The 15,586-nt window shown below is 42.6% G+C and overlaps 2 protein-coding genes across 4 annotated transcripts; one reads left to right on the top strand and one right to left on the bottom strand.

Annotated features, from left to right (window-relative positions):
• Nucleotides 1-5: 5 nt before the first annotated feature.
• LOC139928285 (receptor-type tyrosine-protein phosphatase V-like) lies at nucleotides 6-4,689 on the bottom strand. The gene is made up of 11 exons (XM_071920768.2): nucleotides 4,576-4,689; nucleotides 3,855-3,995; nucleotides 3,568-3,667; nucleotides 3,353-3,443; nucleotides 3,169-3,245; nucleotides 2,735-2,869; nucleotides 2,310-2,432; nucleotides 2,045-2,205; nucleotides 1,743-1,878; nucleotides 900-970; nucleotides 6-777 (listed from the first exon to the last, which is right to left on the bottom strand). The coding sequence occupies exons 2-11, from the start codon at nucleotides 3,857-3,859 to the stop codon at nucleotides 561-563; spliced, it is 1,116 nt and encodes a 371-aa protein (XP_071776869.2). The 5' UTR covers nucleotides 3,860-3,995; nucleotides 4,576-4,689; the 3' UTR covers nucleotides 6-560.
• A 4,219-nt stretch (nucleotides 4,690-8,908) lies between these two features.
• Nucleotides 8,909-15,498, top strand: LOC139928310 (uncharacterized). 3 transcript variants are annotated; one of them, XM_071920802.2, is made up of 8 exons: nucleotides 8,909-8,922; nucleotides 9,194-9,414; nucleotides 10,013-10,096; nucleotides 10,249-10,352; nucleotides 10,472-10,704; nucleotides 12,350-12,411; nucleotides 13,707-13,868; nucleotides 14,821-15,498. In XM_071920802.2, exons 2-8 carry the CDS (start codon nucleotides 9,376-9,378, stop codon nucleotides 15,001-15,003), a joined length of 867 nt encoding a protein of 288 aa, XP_071776903.1. In that variant the 5' UTR covers nucleotides 8,909-8,922; nucleotides 9,194-9,375; the 3' UTR covers nucleotides 15,004-15,498. The 3 variants fall into 3 exon arrangements, with proteins under 3 accessions (XP_071776903.1, XP_071776902.1, XP_071776901.1); XM_071920801.2 differs by having other exon boundaries at nucleotides 8,910-8,934; XM_071920800.2 differs by lacking the exon at nucleotides 8,909-8,922 and having other exon boundaries at nucleotides 8,954-9,414.
• Nucleotides 15,499-15,586: the final 88 nt, after the last annotated feature.

Here is a 15,586-nt window from a genome sequence, read left to right as displayed (position 1 = left end):
AATGATTAAAAAAAAACCATTTAGTTCAAACTTGCATCACTCCATCAGTAGTGGAGGCAAACAATTTACTGATTAACATATTGGGACATACACATGTTCAAGCACTCATCTGACAAATATTTGGTAGCCGCATGCAGTAGACATTTTGGTTGAACATGTTGGGTTCTTAAACATTGCTATAGGTGGCGTGACAGAGATATGCTCGTCTGCTCCCTTGGTGTTAAATTGCATTTATCAGCCTGATTATCGTTCTCACGTTTCTTGTAATCCAGTGTGGAGGAACAGGTTTGACCTGAGCGGCAGGTTGTCTCCTCAACTTTTCCCCTCTGGTGACGATATGTAGTGCTGCGGCTGTGGTCTCTCCTGTCACCTTTTATCAGCATGATGCCCTTAGGCCTCATTCCCGCCCACTGGGCCTGTCCTTATACACGCGTGCACAGCATTTCCGCATAAAAGTCTATCCTTCCGTCTCAGGTGTGAGAGCTTTGGATGGGTGTTTTTACCTTGAAAGCTGTGGGTGTGCCTTGCTTGTGGATTTGTATTGTGAGCATTATGTCTGCTCAGCTATGCGAGTGTGAATTAAACTGCATTGAGGAAGGCAGTAGCCTCCTCAATAGGTTCCCAGGGTGGAGCAGATGCTGCATTGAGTTCTGCGGTTGCTCTGGGTGAGGCTTGTGCCGTTCGTGCTGATGTCTCCTCCTCCCTCTCTGTGCCGAGGAGCTGTGGGGTCGATCCTGGCTCTGGCCGGCATTAGAAGTGCCACCCTGACTCTGTGAGCTGTGGAGAGAGAGAGAGAAGAGACACCTCATTAAGATGCAATCATGCACTACAGTGACTGATGATATTCCTATACTGAAATCAATCTTGGTGTGTGTTGATGCATGTTTATGTTTTCTCACTGTGCAGAGGTTCCCACAGATCCTCCACTGAGCCAGTGTAGCAGACACCGATGAACAAATATATACTGCTCCTGTTTACACACACATTTGGAATGAGCAGATAATGAGGACGCTTGATCTTGCATTTTGCACATTCCATTAGATCACACTGAGTTTATGAGTTTGGCGATGACAGATTTATGATGCTGTCACAGTTGGGGAGTAATAGATTAAAAGTGAATGGATTACAGTTATCCCATCACAAAAAAATTGGTAATTGCAATGCATTCCACTCTAAAAACAGTAATCAGATTACACATACATGTACAAAAAAAGTGGTAACTCGGATTTGTCAAGTGTATGCAGGCAAAACGTGTTTTGACTCACATGATAATTACTTCATTTTATACTACTTAAATAACACTATTCAGTCTATAAACTGGAATATATATGTATATATATATATATATATATATATATATATATATATATATATACTGTATATATATATGTACAGATTTTAGTAACCAAAATGGAAGTAATGAGGTTGTGTTACTGAGTTGACACAATCCAAAGGAGCATGCTAATGATTTAAGTTTCAACCACGCAATCAATTTACATTTTAAAGTAACGTGTTCAACTCTAAGTACTTCTGGATAAATGACCAGGGTAAGCTATTTAAGGTTTTATAGCACTGAGCCCTCCACTTAAGGTATTCAGGTACAGTCATTCCATCATTATGAATAGAAAATTGACAACACAATTTGAATGGGATATTCTTGGTTGTAAATAGGACATTTAGGCCTCATTGGGACTGGCGAATGTTTGATGACCCTGTCCAGTTGAGTGTCGTAGTGGACTGACCAGATTCTGGACCATCCACATTCGGTGTCGGCGTAGGTCTTCCACCGCAGCACGGATATTAGGCTGGACGCCCCTCACACACAGCTGCATCAGCCATAACAACGTTACAAATGCCCCTGACCGCCCAACACCTGCACTGAAACGCATAAAAAGATGAATGATATTATACACAGTCCCATGTTCCACCAGATAAACTCTACAAACTCTACATAGGCTTATGAAAACTAATGCTGACAGAGACACATATAAGTGAGTCATGGGTTCCTTCAAAGAGGTGATGGCCTTGAGGTCAGAGGTCAGACCTGCAGTGCACCACAGCTGGCCCCAGGCGTGGAATGGTTTCCAAATGCTGCCGCACATGCTCAGTGACGGCACAGAGTGAGGATGTGTCTTTGGGGACGCCCCGGTCCGGCCAGGAAGGGTAGTAGTAGTGCGTTACTATCCTCTCTGTTGGACAACCTCTCTGAAACACAGACAGTCACCAAGACTTTGTGAGTAGATCTTCATCTGGCCTCAGTATTGTAAAATGTAGAAACTTCTTTGATGATGAATGTGTGTTGCGCTCACCTGTCTAAGGTTAATGGTGGTGATAAAATAATCTGGACCTTGTTTGCGGGTCAGTGTGGTCACTTGGACCAGTCCGTGACAAACTGTCCCTCGTTCCAGAGGCCAATACTTATCACACAGCACCTGTACACACAGAAAACCATGTCAGACAAGCTAGATTTGTGAGCACTCATTTGCCCTGTTACTATATTACGTAGGTAATACTAGTAGTAAGTATTGTTGGGATATGCAAATTGTAGACACGCATGAATCCACTTCACCAGAAAGGTCAAACCAGAGGATCAGCACTACTACAGCAGCAGGCTTTCTTCATATTTTGTAGAAACGGCACTACAATTAAAGGTTAGCATGCAACAGCCACACACACTGACACAGACACACACACACACACTCACGCACGCTGACTGAATGAATGTCTTTCTCACCGTGTCCTTGTGTCTCAGCGCTGTCACCATGACAATGATCCTGACGTTTTGCTCCCACACCATCCTCCAGAAGTCCGCCATGGTGTTGTGCAAAGGACCCTGGGTGCAGATGAAGTCTCTTTCCGATCCTCCACCCTGAATACAGACACACGGCCATTATGGGATTAGATAAATACACACAGACACACACAGACACACACAGACGCGCAGACTAGATACTAGCAAGGTAAGTGAGTATGTAATCCTGGCAGGACAGGTAGACAGAGCGACAGGCAGGTAACCAAACAGAGAGACAGGCCAACAGTCAGAGGGACAGAGAGGTAGCAAGGTATGTAGGTAAGAAGGAAGGTAGGTAGGAAGACACACGGGTGAAAATAATAGGCAGTGTTAGCTATATTACATGACAAGGTTTGAGGAGCTGAATGAATTCTTACAGGCACAAAGTTTGCGTTGATATAGTCAGAGTGTGGCTGGGAGTCTTGAAGGGACAGCCTCACCCGACAGTGGTCGTCTGTAACCGAATGGGGTCAGAAAATGGATGGATGGCAAATACCTGTCTCAACATGCATAGGCTAGTGTGCTGTGAACTGCTTTACTATGATAGAGCTACGTACTTACATGGCAAAATGTAGGGGTACCTGTTCTTCTCCCTGTTGGCCTCCAGGTCTCCCGCCCTGGAGGCGAGCTCTTTGCCAACGTCATTCAGCTCCTTCTCAGAGCCAAAGCACACGTTAGTATACATGACAACACCTCTAGCATGTTTCCCCAATCATAAACATAAACCAAGGCTTGTTTCCCAGTCACAAATTTAACCCAAGTCCCATTTGGAATACCTCAAACTCCTGTTTAAAGCCTCTGTTGTGGTTGGCAGCGAGTGATTGACATCGAAGATGGAATTCCTGCAGGATCTGTCCTCTGGAGAAAGTTCGCACCCTGTGAAACATCATTCTGTTGCATTAAAGCCTTGTAAGTCTACATTGATCTTCTGTTCATGCACTCTGGCCTGTGAGACAACAGCAAGCAGCCTTCATTCTAGACATGAATTATAAATACATGGAGTGTGCCTAACGCATTTTCTCAGGATCCAACTTGTCCTACCAGGACAGTTGTCACTCCTTACCTCATGTCTTTTCGTGGAGTCGACCTCCTAGTTCAAATACAAATCCCACTGGGACAGAGAAGGGTGTTAAGCGGTGCTGTGATGACGTGTGAGATCCTAGGTAGTCCTAGGATATGTAGATACCATTCTTCAGTGTTGTTACTGTAACAAAGACACCAAATTCTCTGTCATAAAGTAATATGTGTGAATTCAAAGTAGTACAAATTATTCAGAGGTGAAAAAAAACAAAACAAAACAAAAAACAAACTAAAAAGCCTAGGTCTTGACAAACTGTGTCTAACACACTTACACAAACACTTATGTTTTCCCCTCCCCCGGTAGTTAAAAAGGAATTTTACCACCCCAACAGAGGTATGTGACACCAAGCAAATATTCTAATTAAAAAACAAAAAATGTACAGATGTGAACAGATACAATGCAGTTAAGTTAAAGTTGGAATAGAATTGTTTGTATTTGTTTATGCCCTGAGGCAGTTGGGTTTGGCAGTTGTCCAAACAAGACCAAGAAAATATATACATTCCGACCCGACTACACCTGCGCTCCACTTTCCAACGGCTCCATTATAGCAAAAATGCATACACAACACGCACAGCATTCAAGGCCATTTTAACACCGGCACAAACTGCTCCAACAAGTTCCTGACCCTAAACACTCACAGCAGAGGGAGAAAACTGAGAAGTCGCCCGACAGCTTTAGTTGTGTCTTGTTGTTTCAGTATTACCTTTCCAAATGGTTCCTTGTTGATTATTTTAAGTCTGTCCCCGGCCACAGAGGAAGAGTACAGGGCCACGCTGCTCCAAGTCATCTTAAAAGTGGTCTGGTTTCAATAATACTCCTCTCTCTCTCTCTCTCTCTCTCTCTCTCTCTCTCTCCCTCCCTCCTCCAGGCAGGAGGAAGGTATGGGTGGAGACTGAGGGGGGGGGGGGGGGGGGTGGAGAGATGAATACTAATCTTTAGGGAGTGTTGGTATTATAGGTTGGCCTCAGCTATTCTTTGTGCCTTACACTGTGTTGTTCATTGCACATAGAAATAACACAATGTCTTAACTTCTGGGAAATCTTTTCCATCTTCTCATGACAGGATAATTCTTGTTTTTGTTTTGCTTTTTCTCTTTATGGTGCTCAGATGGTTCTTTGGCCTGAGAGTTAACTAAAGCCATGTGAAGGTGGAGTTCATGGTTTTGTCTTCCAGTCATTGTCACTCAACATGAGCAAACTTTAGCCACATCTAAAGTGTTTGTGTCCAGTTTGTGACAACACATGTTATTTCTGTACAACACAACATAAGCAATATATTATGTCTATGTGTTCCTGCTAACATGTGAAATGTGTGTTGTGTGTCCCAAATCAGATACAAGAATGTTTTAAAATGACACAGAGGTGCAACTGCAACATGTTTGACAGTTGATATTAGGCTAATCACCTTAAATCAATACACTTAGTTTTATGCTAAATGATTTAGCCCAGAATTTCAAATATGTTACCTAATACTCCTATTGCTTGAGCGGTTGCTGAATTTTGTTCCTTCTACAGCAGAGATCCAAACCATTCATTCCACTTTCACATAATCGTCTGCTCCAAGGAACCGAACAATCACTATAATATTCCCATTCCCAGAGGGAATTATTGCCTAGTGTGTCTCTGGTACCTAATAGTGACCTTATCACACTTACTGATAGTTTTTAAACTTAAACCTAGTCCCAGACTAAAATGCCTGTTTGAGCTGTCTTAACTCAAAGCGACTTGCACAGACTTATCTTAAAATAGTCGTAGATTTAACCTGTTCTGGATTAAACAAAGCCGATTGCAAGAGGGAGGATTAGAGCTACTCTAGGACTAAATTGAAGCTTAAATGAATCCTTCAAAGAGGCAGGTTTAACTTCTGCTTAGTACTGTTTGTGAGGGAGCATGGACTATTTGGAATATCTAAATGAAGACCAACATGCACTACAGAGGCCAGCCAGACGAGTACTTATGGATAGGAGTAATTCATTAAATTACTTTGATGAAATAACTTTTCGAGACCACTTTCGTATGTACAAAGAAAATGCATTGGAGATAATATCTTTGCTTGAGCCTAGACTTTCCTCTCTGTCTCAAAGAGGAAGGCCTTTACCCAATTCTCTCCAAGTTCTGATCACTTTGAGGTTTTTGGCATCTGGAATCTTTCATCATGAAACTGGTGATTTGTGTGGTGCCAGTGAAGCAACTGTGTGTAGAATAGTTCACAAAGTCTGCAGGGCCATTTGTGAACTGAGGGGTCTTTACATCAAGTTTCCTGATGCTGCTGGCCAAGCCAACTATAAAGTGCAATTCTATGAATATGGGCACTTCCCAGGAGTGATTGGCTGTATAGATGGATGTCATGTTCCCGTCAAGTGTCCATCAACTCCTGATGCTGAGGAGTACAGGAACTGTAAGAACTGGTTTTCCATCAATGTTCAGGGTGTATGCACTCCTAATTTAGAGTTTTCAAACATTGTTGCCCGTTGGAAAGGTGCAACTCACGATTCAAGGATTTTTCTCAACTCTTCATTGTGTGCTCAGTTTCAGAGAGGACAACATAGTGGACTACTACTTGGGGACAGTGGAACTTTTTATTCACTCCATACATAAATCCCACAACAGCTGAGCAGCAAAGATACAACAGAGCTCATATCCGCACTAGAGGGATGGTCGAGCGTATGTTTGGAGTATGGAAAAATCGATTCCAGTGTTTACGCAATACACTTCGTTTCAAGCCAAGAAGATGCTGCAAGGTGATCATTGCTACAGCTGTGCTGCACAACTACCTGAAGCAGCATTGCTGTCCTGATCCTCCAATGGAAGATCAGGATCAAGCAGATGTGCCCATGGCTGAGGCAGGCAATGACCGACGAGGACTTGCACACAGAGTTGCTTTCACATTGCAGCACTTCAACTAGATGAGATGCATTTAAATATGGAATGTATTCATTATGGCTTATTTTTGCTTTGATAATGTTTGTTCTGTACAAAATTAAAATAGTGTGCAGCAAAATTAAATGAGTGACTAAACCAAGGCTGGTTTAAAATGTAGTTTGTGGTGATTAAAATACTCACACTCATGAATATCCAAATGACAAAACATTTATTTTTTACATATCATACTGTTCACCATGGCTAGTAATCACAATTGTCTCATTACTGTATCTTTTTTGGATCATAGCTCTCTCTTCCAACTTCATATCCAATTCAACCTGTAGAATTTTCATTTTCATTTCATGTTCTTCCTTCAGATATTTAATTTTATGCTCATGAAATTCTCTGGCTAACTTTTCATGCATGGTCATCTTTTTTGTTCTCTGCTGAAAGGTGGTGGCAGCATCTTCTCTCAGGGATGCTATAGCAGATGTGGAGGGTACACACTCACTGTGCACTGGCTCTCCCAACCTGTTCAGATTTGTTTTCTCTGGAAACAGAACACAGTTAGAAGCACAAATAAACTCATATGGTCCTTAGAATGAAAGAATAAAGATTGACACAGACAGTGGAATATATTTACCAAAGGAAGTAACCAATTTACTTTCTTTGGTATATTTACCATTTGTGCTCAGTTCTTCATCTGAACTGTCCAAATGGTCATCGTCTGGTATACCATCCAGAGGTTGCTGGTGCTCTATTATTTCAGACAGCAAGTCACTCAATTCATCAGTCTTGTCTTTTTTTGGTGGTCCACCACCAGTATTAAATCGCTCTCTTCTGATCTCTGCATTCTCTCTTTTTAAAGCCAGTTTAAGGTTCTTCCACAGAGTCTATAAAGGCAGATATCATTCAATATAAGTGATGTCACAAAAATATGAATATGAGAAATGTGAAATACTGATAATAATGAAGATATCTCACCTGAAGTTGTTGTACTGTTCTTGTGGTTACATTTTCATTTGCATTGAATTCACTGCAAATTGCAGCACAACCACTCTTTTTCTTTTGCTCAGTAGCAGTAGTATGGTTTTTACTTTCAATAACTGGATGGTTTGACACAATTTGTTTTAGTAGCATTTTTTCATACTCACTAAAGTTTTTTGAACAAATTATTTTTGCCTCTGCCATAGTTTTGTCTCAAGATTCACACCAGTAATGGTGTTTTCTATTCCATTCCGTTCTATTCTATTCCGTTTTGATGAGCACCTAACCTAATGAGGCTTAACCCAGGTGTTCTCATTTAGGCTTACTTACCTTACTCCAGGACTCCATAGTCTCCGACTAACTAAGCCAAATTTAAGCCACGTTCATGAAAGCTACTTAAATGTCCTAGTTTAACTAGTACACATTAAGGCCTACTCCTGGCTTAATCTAAGCCCTGTCTGTGAAACCGGCCCCAGATGTATTGCTAAAGGATCTACTGTGGTATGGTTTTGACCTATAGCTGCTGCATGACATTTAAAGTTTTGCTGTGAAATTACTATAGTACCTATGCTTGTAAAATATAGGATTACTAGTTCTTTTTGTAAGGTCAAGCTTTGAAAATACAAGGCCCAAGGGATGTAGCAACATTTTTACCAGTTAAAAAAAAATCTGTGTACTGTGGGTAAGTCCTTTCAAATAACCATGGGAGTGTATAAGCACATTGTGTTGCACGCTGAGCCAGATAGGGGTTCCCAAACTGGGGTCCAGGGACCACCAGGGGGTCCTTGAAGGGTCCCCAAGAAACTGAGGATTTGGACTGAGAATGTTTTTATTTCACTATTATTTCACTCAGTAGAGAGCAGAGAGTGTAAGGATGACTATTTTGGTCATAGGTTTCACTTCCCCCACTGTAGGCTGTCTGTTGTTGTGATTTAGTGTAGAAACTGCATCACTGTCCAGATACTTTGAGTTTACAACAAAATTCTCAGATGGGTTCCTTAGGGACAAAATCCTTGGTCTAATGTGTATGTAATGTGTAATCTTTGGGGGTCCGATGTGAAAACGTTTGGGAATCCCTGTTTAACACTGGGACTTTCCACTCCATCGTGTTCATTTCTCACTTTCACTCCACTCCACCGTTAAAGTGCGCCACCAGTTGGCGAACCCAGAATCCGTCCCTCCGTCACATGAAGACAGGTCAGGTGAGGAAACAGGTGTGACTCCAGGTGCCAATGTGGACAATAAGACGAGCAGACTGCGCCTCAATGATTTACCTTCTGTTGTCTTAGTTGTTATGCATCTATTTTTTGATTAGCCTTTATGGCTGCTCTGATTGGATGGCAGTTTTTTCAAAAGGAAGTAAAAAGCATGTTGCTGCAATATTGCCTTCCGCAATCCACATAATATGCAAGTTGCGTTTGTCGACAACGTCCGATTTTGAGTTGTACAGAACTAACAATATTTAACTTGTAGGTCCAGTCCGGCATGGCAGGTGACAGACCGTGAGGAAGACTGAAATGGAAAGCTTTCACTTCACACAGGCATCGATGAATCAATCTTGAGAGATCACACACTTCCTGGTCAGCAGAACTCAGTGACAAACGAGATTTGTCTTTCAAAAAGACCAACAACCCTGCAAGTCCAAACAGTGAGAAATGGATCATGGACGACCACAAGAGACGTCGCAAAGCAAGGTAAAACCATTTCCTGTTGTTTCTTTGTATCAGAGCAGCCTGGGGGATTGAATGTGGCTCACAGTAGTAAAATATCTCAATAACTGTCACAAGTAGCTACTTCTAACCGTCTGCTTACAGATACACAGGGGGGCTGTGAGCTAACCTGCCTGCCCCCTCTGACCAAAAGGCACTGATGCATTACAGATAGGCCGACCTGTAATTAGTTTCATTTGTTTGAAAAAGAGACGAGTCACAGTTGGCAAAGTGCCAAAAAAAAAAAGTACGGAAAAAGAACTATAGGCCTAGTAATCTTGTACATTTTAGGAGGCTACTATATCAATAACACAACAAAATAATGACCTCCCATAGGAATATTACAGAAATATTATAGTATATGATAGGAAAAGAAAATAGCATTTATGTACAATAAGATCACTATAAACTCACTATTGAGTACCACAGACACAATATAGGAGTCTCTATAGGAATATTACAGTTATTTTTCTTAAGGGTGATCCTGTAAGCTTGTCAGTAGATAGTAAACACTCATATAATCATTATTATAGTAAGAAAGCTGCATTCTAATTGTGTAACACCTTGCTCTCTCTGTCTGCAGGGCTCCATGGTGTGGCACAGGGAGCACAGTGACGACTCTGCTGACAAGAGGCAGAGTGACGGCTCCATGAAGTCTCCCGCTCAGGTACATCCGCTTCTCCGGCTGCTTCATTTCTGCAAGGATGGCTCGTCTCGAAATGAACCTTTCACACAAGCTGTAAAATTGCTTTGCTCTATAGCGTTTTGCTCTCTGTATAAGCAGCACGATCTCATACTTGGGTACCGCTGTTAATTCAGGATGAGAAAAGACCCTTCAGAAGAGTGAGGAGCCCGTCCAGACCGAGGGCCTGGATATCCACTTCGTACAAACCTAGGTTTGGAGGACGATTCCACAGGCCTCGGTAAGACTGGCAGGCCGAGAAGAGGGAGCACATTGGGTTTTGTAATATTGATGATGATGAAGAAGAGGAGGAGGAGGGTGACGATGGCCTCTTTGAATTCTCCCCCTCTAATTGTGCAGTTTTCTGAGGGATGAGCATTCATTCCGGAAACCCGGCTTTGGCCTCCAGAGGTACCACCACTTCACCCACCGCTCTCACTTCCACCCGAGAGATCACCCGCTACCGAAACCCCAGTACCCCGCAAAGAGGGAGAAGGAGAGAGAGTGGGAGAAGGAGAGAGAGAGGGTGCGGGAGGACAGGAACGAGCAGAGAGAGAACACCGACACAAGTTCACCTCCCAAAGAAAACACCAGTGAGTTTACGTCTGCAACAAACGCCTGCAAAAACGACGACAATACACAGACACACACACACACACACACACACACACACACACACAGTCTTACTTAAGTCACTTTTGGGGTATTTACATAGACTTACATTCATTTCCTGGAGACTTACCCTAACCATAACCACTACTTGCCTAAACCTAACCCTTACCCTAACCTTAACCTAACCCTAACCTTAACCTAACCTTAACCACTGACCCAAAAATCAGCTTTTTACCAATTGGGGACACAGCTTTTGTCCCCAATTGCACAAGCCGTCCCCAGTCAACTGGTCTTAAGTCTGGTGTCTGTCCCTGAAAGTGACTTAAGTCATACCCAGACTCACTCGCACACACACACACACACACACACGTATATATGTGTATATTTATGTACAATATACTGTATATTTGTGCACTTTATCGAGTGACCATTGGGTGGCAGTGTATGCAAGCAGTGGCGCACGGCATTTTCATGAACACTTTGCATTACAAATATTTAGAAGGCATTTTTTCCATCACGGTATCCGGCGGTTGGCAGTCACATTCAGGTAGCAACGAAACCAGAGTTACATAATACTGATCACAAAGAAGCTTTGCCTAGACTTAACAGATGGATTATGTCATCATATAATGAGCAGTCCTCCCAGTGAATTGAAAGCAGTCATACCATCACATATGCCCCAACGCATCTAAAGGAATGTGTGTAATTCTGTCGTATGTGGAAGATAAAGTGGGTATCGGATAATTATGTCATCAGTTGTCAGTGGGTTTGTTATTAGTGAACAAGAGGGCTTTCAAATCAGTGGATAACTAAATCATATGGAATAATGTAGAGGACTGTTGTGTTGTTGTTGGTTGGGTGTTGAACTCTAGAGGATGGCTTCATTGCAGAAGTCCATGTTTCAGATTGTTGCTGATCTGTTGGTAGTATTTGGTGGTATGGTATCGCATTTTTATCGACTGTGGCATTGGTATGTTTTTTTTCCTCTCTCACACTCAGCCACTGTATCTATGCGCAGACTGCAGCAGTGTGGAGGTGTATGTGTGTGTTTGTGTGTGTGTGGCGTGTGTGTGTGTGTGTGGAGCAGGTTTCTTTGTGTGCCTGAGTGATGGTGCGATGATGGTGACTCATCGCTGGTTTGTGTGTGTGTGTGTGTGTGTGTGTGTGTATGAGAGAGAGAGAGAGTGTGAAAAAGAGAGACAGGAAGAGGGAGGGAGAGGGAGAGAAAGAGAGAGAGTGAGAGAGAGAGGGCAGGCAGCCAGCAGTATATAATGAGCCGTAACAAAGCTATTGCCTCACATAGGAACACTGCAGTCCAACGTTGCGAGGCAGATTTCTCAAATCACACCCAACGGATTCTGCTTAAAGAAACATTAATTTTAGCCGCTACTGCTTGCAGACAATAACTCTCCTTCCGACAGCAGATTGAAGAGAGAGAGACAGATCAAGGGAGTCTTGCAACAGTAAAGACACAGCTGATAGGCTTGGTAAATAGAAAAACAAGACCCCCCCCTAACATGTGTTAGAGCCGCCTTGGTTTGGATAGGACACATTGATTCTCTGTGTGCCATGTGTTGCATTGTGCTGTGCTGCTGTGTTGACCTCATGTGTTTTGACTGTTTCCAGCTGCTTGGGGACCTTTGTTCCCCAGGTGTGCTTCCAGCAGAGAGAGGGACAAGCAGTTCACTGTAAGTTCACAAGCAACACCCCTTGCTCTGCCTTTTCCTCGGCTTTGCCATTTCTTTGATGTTTCTGTTGTGTTCGAGAGTGTGATAGTAGACCCAACCATCACTTAAAAATTCAGCTTTAAATTCATCACTATTTTTTTCTCCCAAAAGACCAATTTATTGTCAGGCAGCACAGTACGAAAACCCATCTTCCCTTTGTTGAATGTTTTTGCGATATGAATTGAAAGACATGTGAACGCAGCTTTTTCTACACAATTTCAAGTCCAGCAAATGAAAAAATTGTAAAAAGAAACGATTGAAATGAAATGCTAGTTCCTAGTCTTTGCTCATTTTGAATGCAATGGAAGAATTTCTGTGATGTGCAGCTTGATACAGTATGGTGGAAAGGGATTCTGCACAGCACCAAAATCCATTATTTAGGAGGCACTCTCTCTGATTAAAAATAAACAAAAAATGTAGCCTTTTGGGATTTGGAAATTGTAGTAGTCAGTATTTCAGTGTGGATTTTTTCATTATTAATTTTGCCTCCCGAACTGGATCTTGCCTGCGTGTTCCTCAGACATGAGTTCAAGGCAGAGACCAATTTAGCTTTAAAACAAGAGCACAGGTGCAGCAGAAAGGGCTGAAATTGAAAGATAGGATAATCTTCTTGGCCGACCTAGACTCAGCAAGGTGAGGAGCAGAGTAGCACATGATGAATCACATGGTGAATCATGTTTGGCCACTGCTGCATTGGAGTCACAGTGAAAAGAGGAAGAGGAACCAAAGAAGCAGTGACTGGTTTCTAAGTTGTCCTACAGATCAAAACTCAAATCAGCATTGTGTTAGGAATGCTGATAAAGTGAGCCTGTATTTGATACTTAATACTTGACTTGGTTAAAGCTAGATGTCTTGTCACAAGTAATACCATAAATAAGATTTAAGCAGCTTAACTAATTGTAAAATTTAATCAGGGAAAGACATTTTGCTATGTGCAGCATTTGACTCTTCTTTTGCTATGTGCAGCATTTGAAATCCAAGTTTTACTCTTTGTTACTGAACGTTCCTACATCTCTCTGTTGTTTTACATGTATTGGGGCTGAATACATATATAGGAACAGATTCAGAATTTATACTTTATGAACCTTAGTGTCACAAGCATATGCACTTAGCTGCCATGTGGAACTACACTGTAGTCTGCAAACAACTGCTTGCTTATTCTCTTGTCATATCGGCTCTCAAGTGGTTTGCACCCATGTTTTTGGCCAACTGTGTAATTACTGCATTTCCCCTCTCTTGTCTCATTGTCTTTGCAGGTTCCTCAGGAGAGCGAAAGAAACCAAAGCAGAGAGAGAGATCATAAGGGAGCCAAAGGCAAAGAGAGAGAACGAAGTAGAGACAGGGAGCCCCATTCAGCTGCAAGCCAGACAGCAGCACGAAACAGAGCCATCCAGCACAAGAGGAGAGAGATAGAGGAGGTAGGAGATTGTCAGTGCACACACACACACACACACGACACCTTGGGAGAGGGGATAGATGCAAACAGATAGGGAGAGATAAGAGGAGCTGGGATTAGAGGGAGAGAAAGAGAGAAGGAGGGAAGACCTTGGAAAGCGCCGAGAGACATGAGGAAAAAAGAGATTTGTTTAGTGTAGTCTGAACATTCATTTTGAACTACTGAGCCCGAGGCGGCGAGAGTGCATAATTATTGTCTTCACTTTGTTGTCGGGTCCAGCAAAGAAGCCCTCATTCATCATCTGACTTGACTGATGGGGAGGTAATTCATTTCAAGTCGAGCAAACTTTAAAATGTTAATTTTGAGGTTGTTTTTCCTGGCTCACCTGCATCACACAGTGGCTCTAACCCACGTGCGTTAATGCTGTCTTCAATGTGACAGCACATCACATGAAGCTCTGCTCATAGACTGTGTGTGTGTGTGTGTGTGAGACAGGGAGAGAGAGAGAGTGCGTTTCCACCCACTTGACTGAAGAGATGGCCTCTTGCTTTTCATATCTCCATGGTTACGGGAGAAGGTAGGCTTTGCAAGAAAGCAGTCTGGCAACAGGTAGCTGATGCAAACTTGTGCACAAAAATTCATGCACACACACACAAAATACTCGTGTGAACAGCTGCCTGCTTGTGAATGTTTCCTCGGACTGTTAATCCATTCAGTGGTAATGGTATACACATGACAAGACTTCCCACTCAAGGTTTACTTGTTTGTTATACTCTCTCCCCTTCCAGTAATCCCCGCTCTTTCTTTTCTGTCTTTTTTTTCCATCTTCACCATGCCTCTCTCTCTCCCCCTCCCATTCAAACTGTCCTTGAACCTTAGTAAACCTAGATGCTGATGATTTCACATGCCATATAACCATGAATATGTATGTATGTGTGTGTGTGTGTGTGTGTGTGTGTGTGTGTGTGTTTCAGGTGTACCGCCAGGACTGCGATACGTTTGGCGTGGTGGTGAGGATGCTGATAGCCAAGGACCCGTCGCTGGAGCGTCCCATCCAGTCCTCTCTGCAGGAGAACCTCAGGGAAATCGGCCTGCGCTGTGTGGAGGCCATGGAGAAATTCATAGAGGACTACGACTCCGGGGAACTGTCTCACTAATCATACATACACACACACACACACACACACCTGGCATCCTGCTTGCCTGTCTGCCTAGCATACACACCACTTGTAAGTGTTGAGACTCTTGTGTTGAGTGTTTCAACGCCGCTTGTGTGTTTGTTTTCGTGTTTCCGGATGCCGCTAGCTGTAACGAGCTCGTCTGTCCTTGTCTGCTGCCTGGTCAAAGTCACTCTTAGTGCTCAGCCGCCTGGTGGCTCTGTTTCCGCCCGCATGTTCTGTGACCACTGGTGAAATGTGACTGTGAAATTTTCATGTGATTTTGAACGTTTGATACTCCTTCCAATGTTGAGACTGTGATGATAACAATACACTGTTGATATATTAATCAGGGGTGTGTTGAAGTGTCTTTATGAAGAAATCAAAGCAAAAATTTTTGATGTTTATATGACTGATGTGCATAGTAATTTATCATTATTACTCGCTGGTCACGTTTTCTAAATCTACTTATGTTCATGATACATTAAACATCAGATGGTTAACAATTTTCTCAGTGGCTTATTCATGGCTACAATAGGCAGTACAATACCATAGCAGAAAATACATTTATGGGTCAGTAGGT

Source organism: Centroberyx gerrardi, chromosome 14 (genome assembly GCF_048128805.1).
Source record: "Centroberyx gerrardi isolate f3 chromosome 14, fCenGer3.hap1.cur.20231027, whole genome shotgun sequence".
Classification (NCBI taxonomy): domain Eukaryota; kingdom Metazoa; phylum Chordata; class Actinopteri; order Beryciformes; family Berycidae; genus Centroberyx; species Centroberyx gerrardi.
Note: the sequence above shows the minus strand (reverse complement) of the source record. Positions and strands in the feature narration are given on the sequence as shown.

Coding starts and splice junctions, on each gene's coding strand:
- LOC139928285 (XM_071920768.2), bottom strand. Junction 2,870..3,168: donor TCAACGCAAACTTTGTGCCT/GTAAGAATTCAT, acceptor GTCTGTATTCAG/GGTGGAGGATCGGAAAGAGA. Junction 2,206..2,309: donor CCACCATTAACCTTAGACAG/GTGAGCGCAACA, acceptor TCTGTGTTTCAG/AGAGGTTGTCCAACAGAGAG.
- LOC139928310 (XM_071920802.2), top strand. CDS start 9,376: ATGGATCATGGACGACCACAAGAGACGTCGCAAAGCAAG. Junction 9,415..10,012: donor AAGAGACGTCGCAAAGCAAG/GTAAAACCATTT, acceptor CTCTGTCTGCAG/GGCTCCATGGTGTGGCACAG. Junction 10,705..12,349: donor ACCTCCCAAAGAAAACACCA/GTGAGTTTACGT, acceptor GACTGTTTCCAG/CTGCTTGGGGACCTTTGTTC.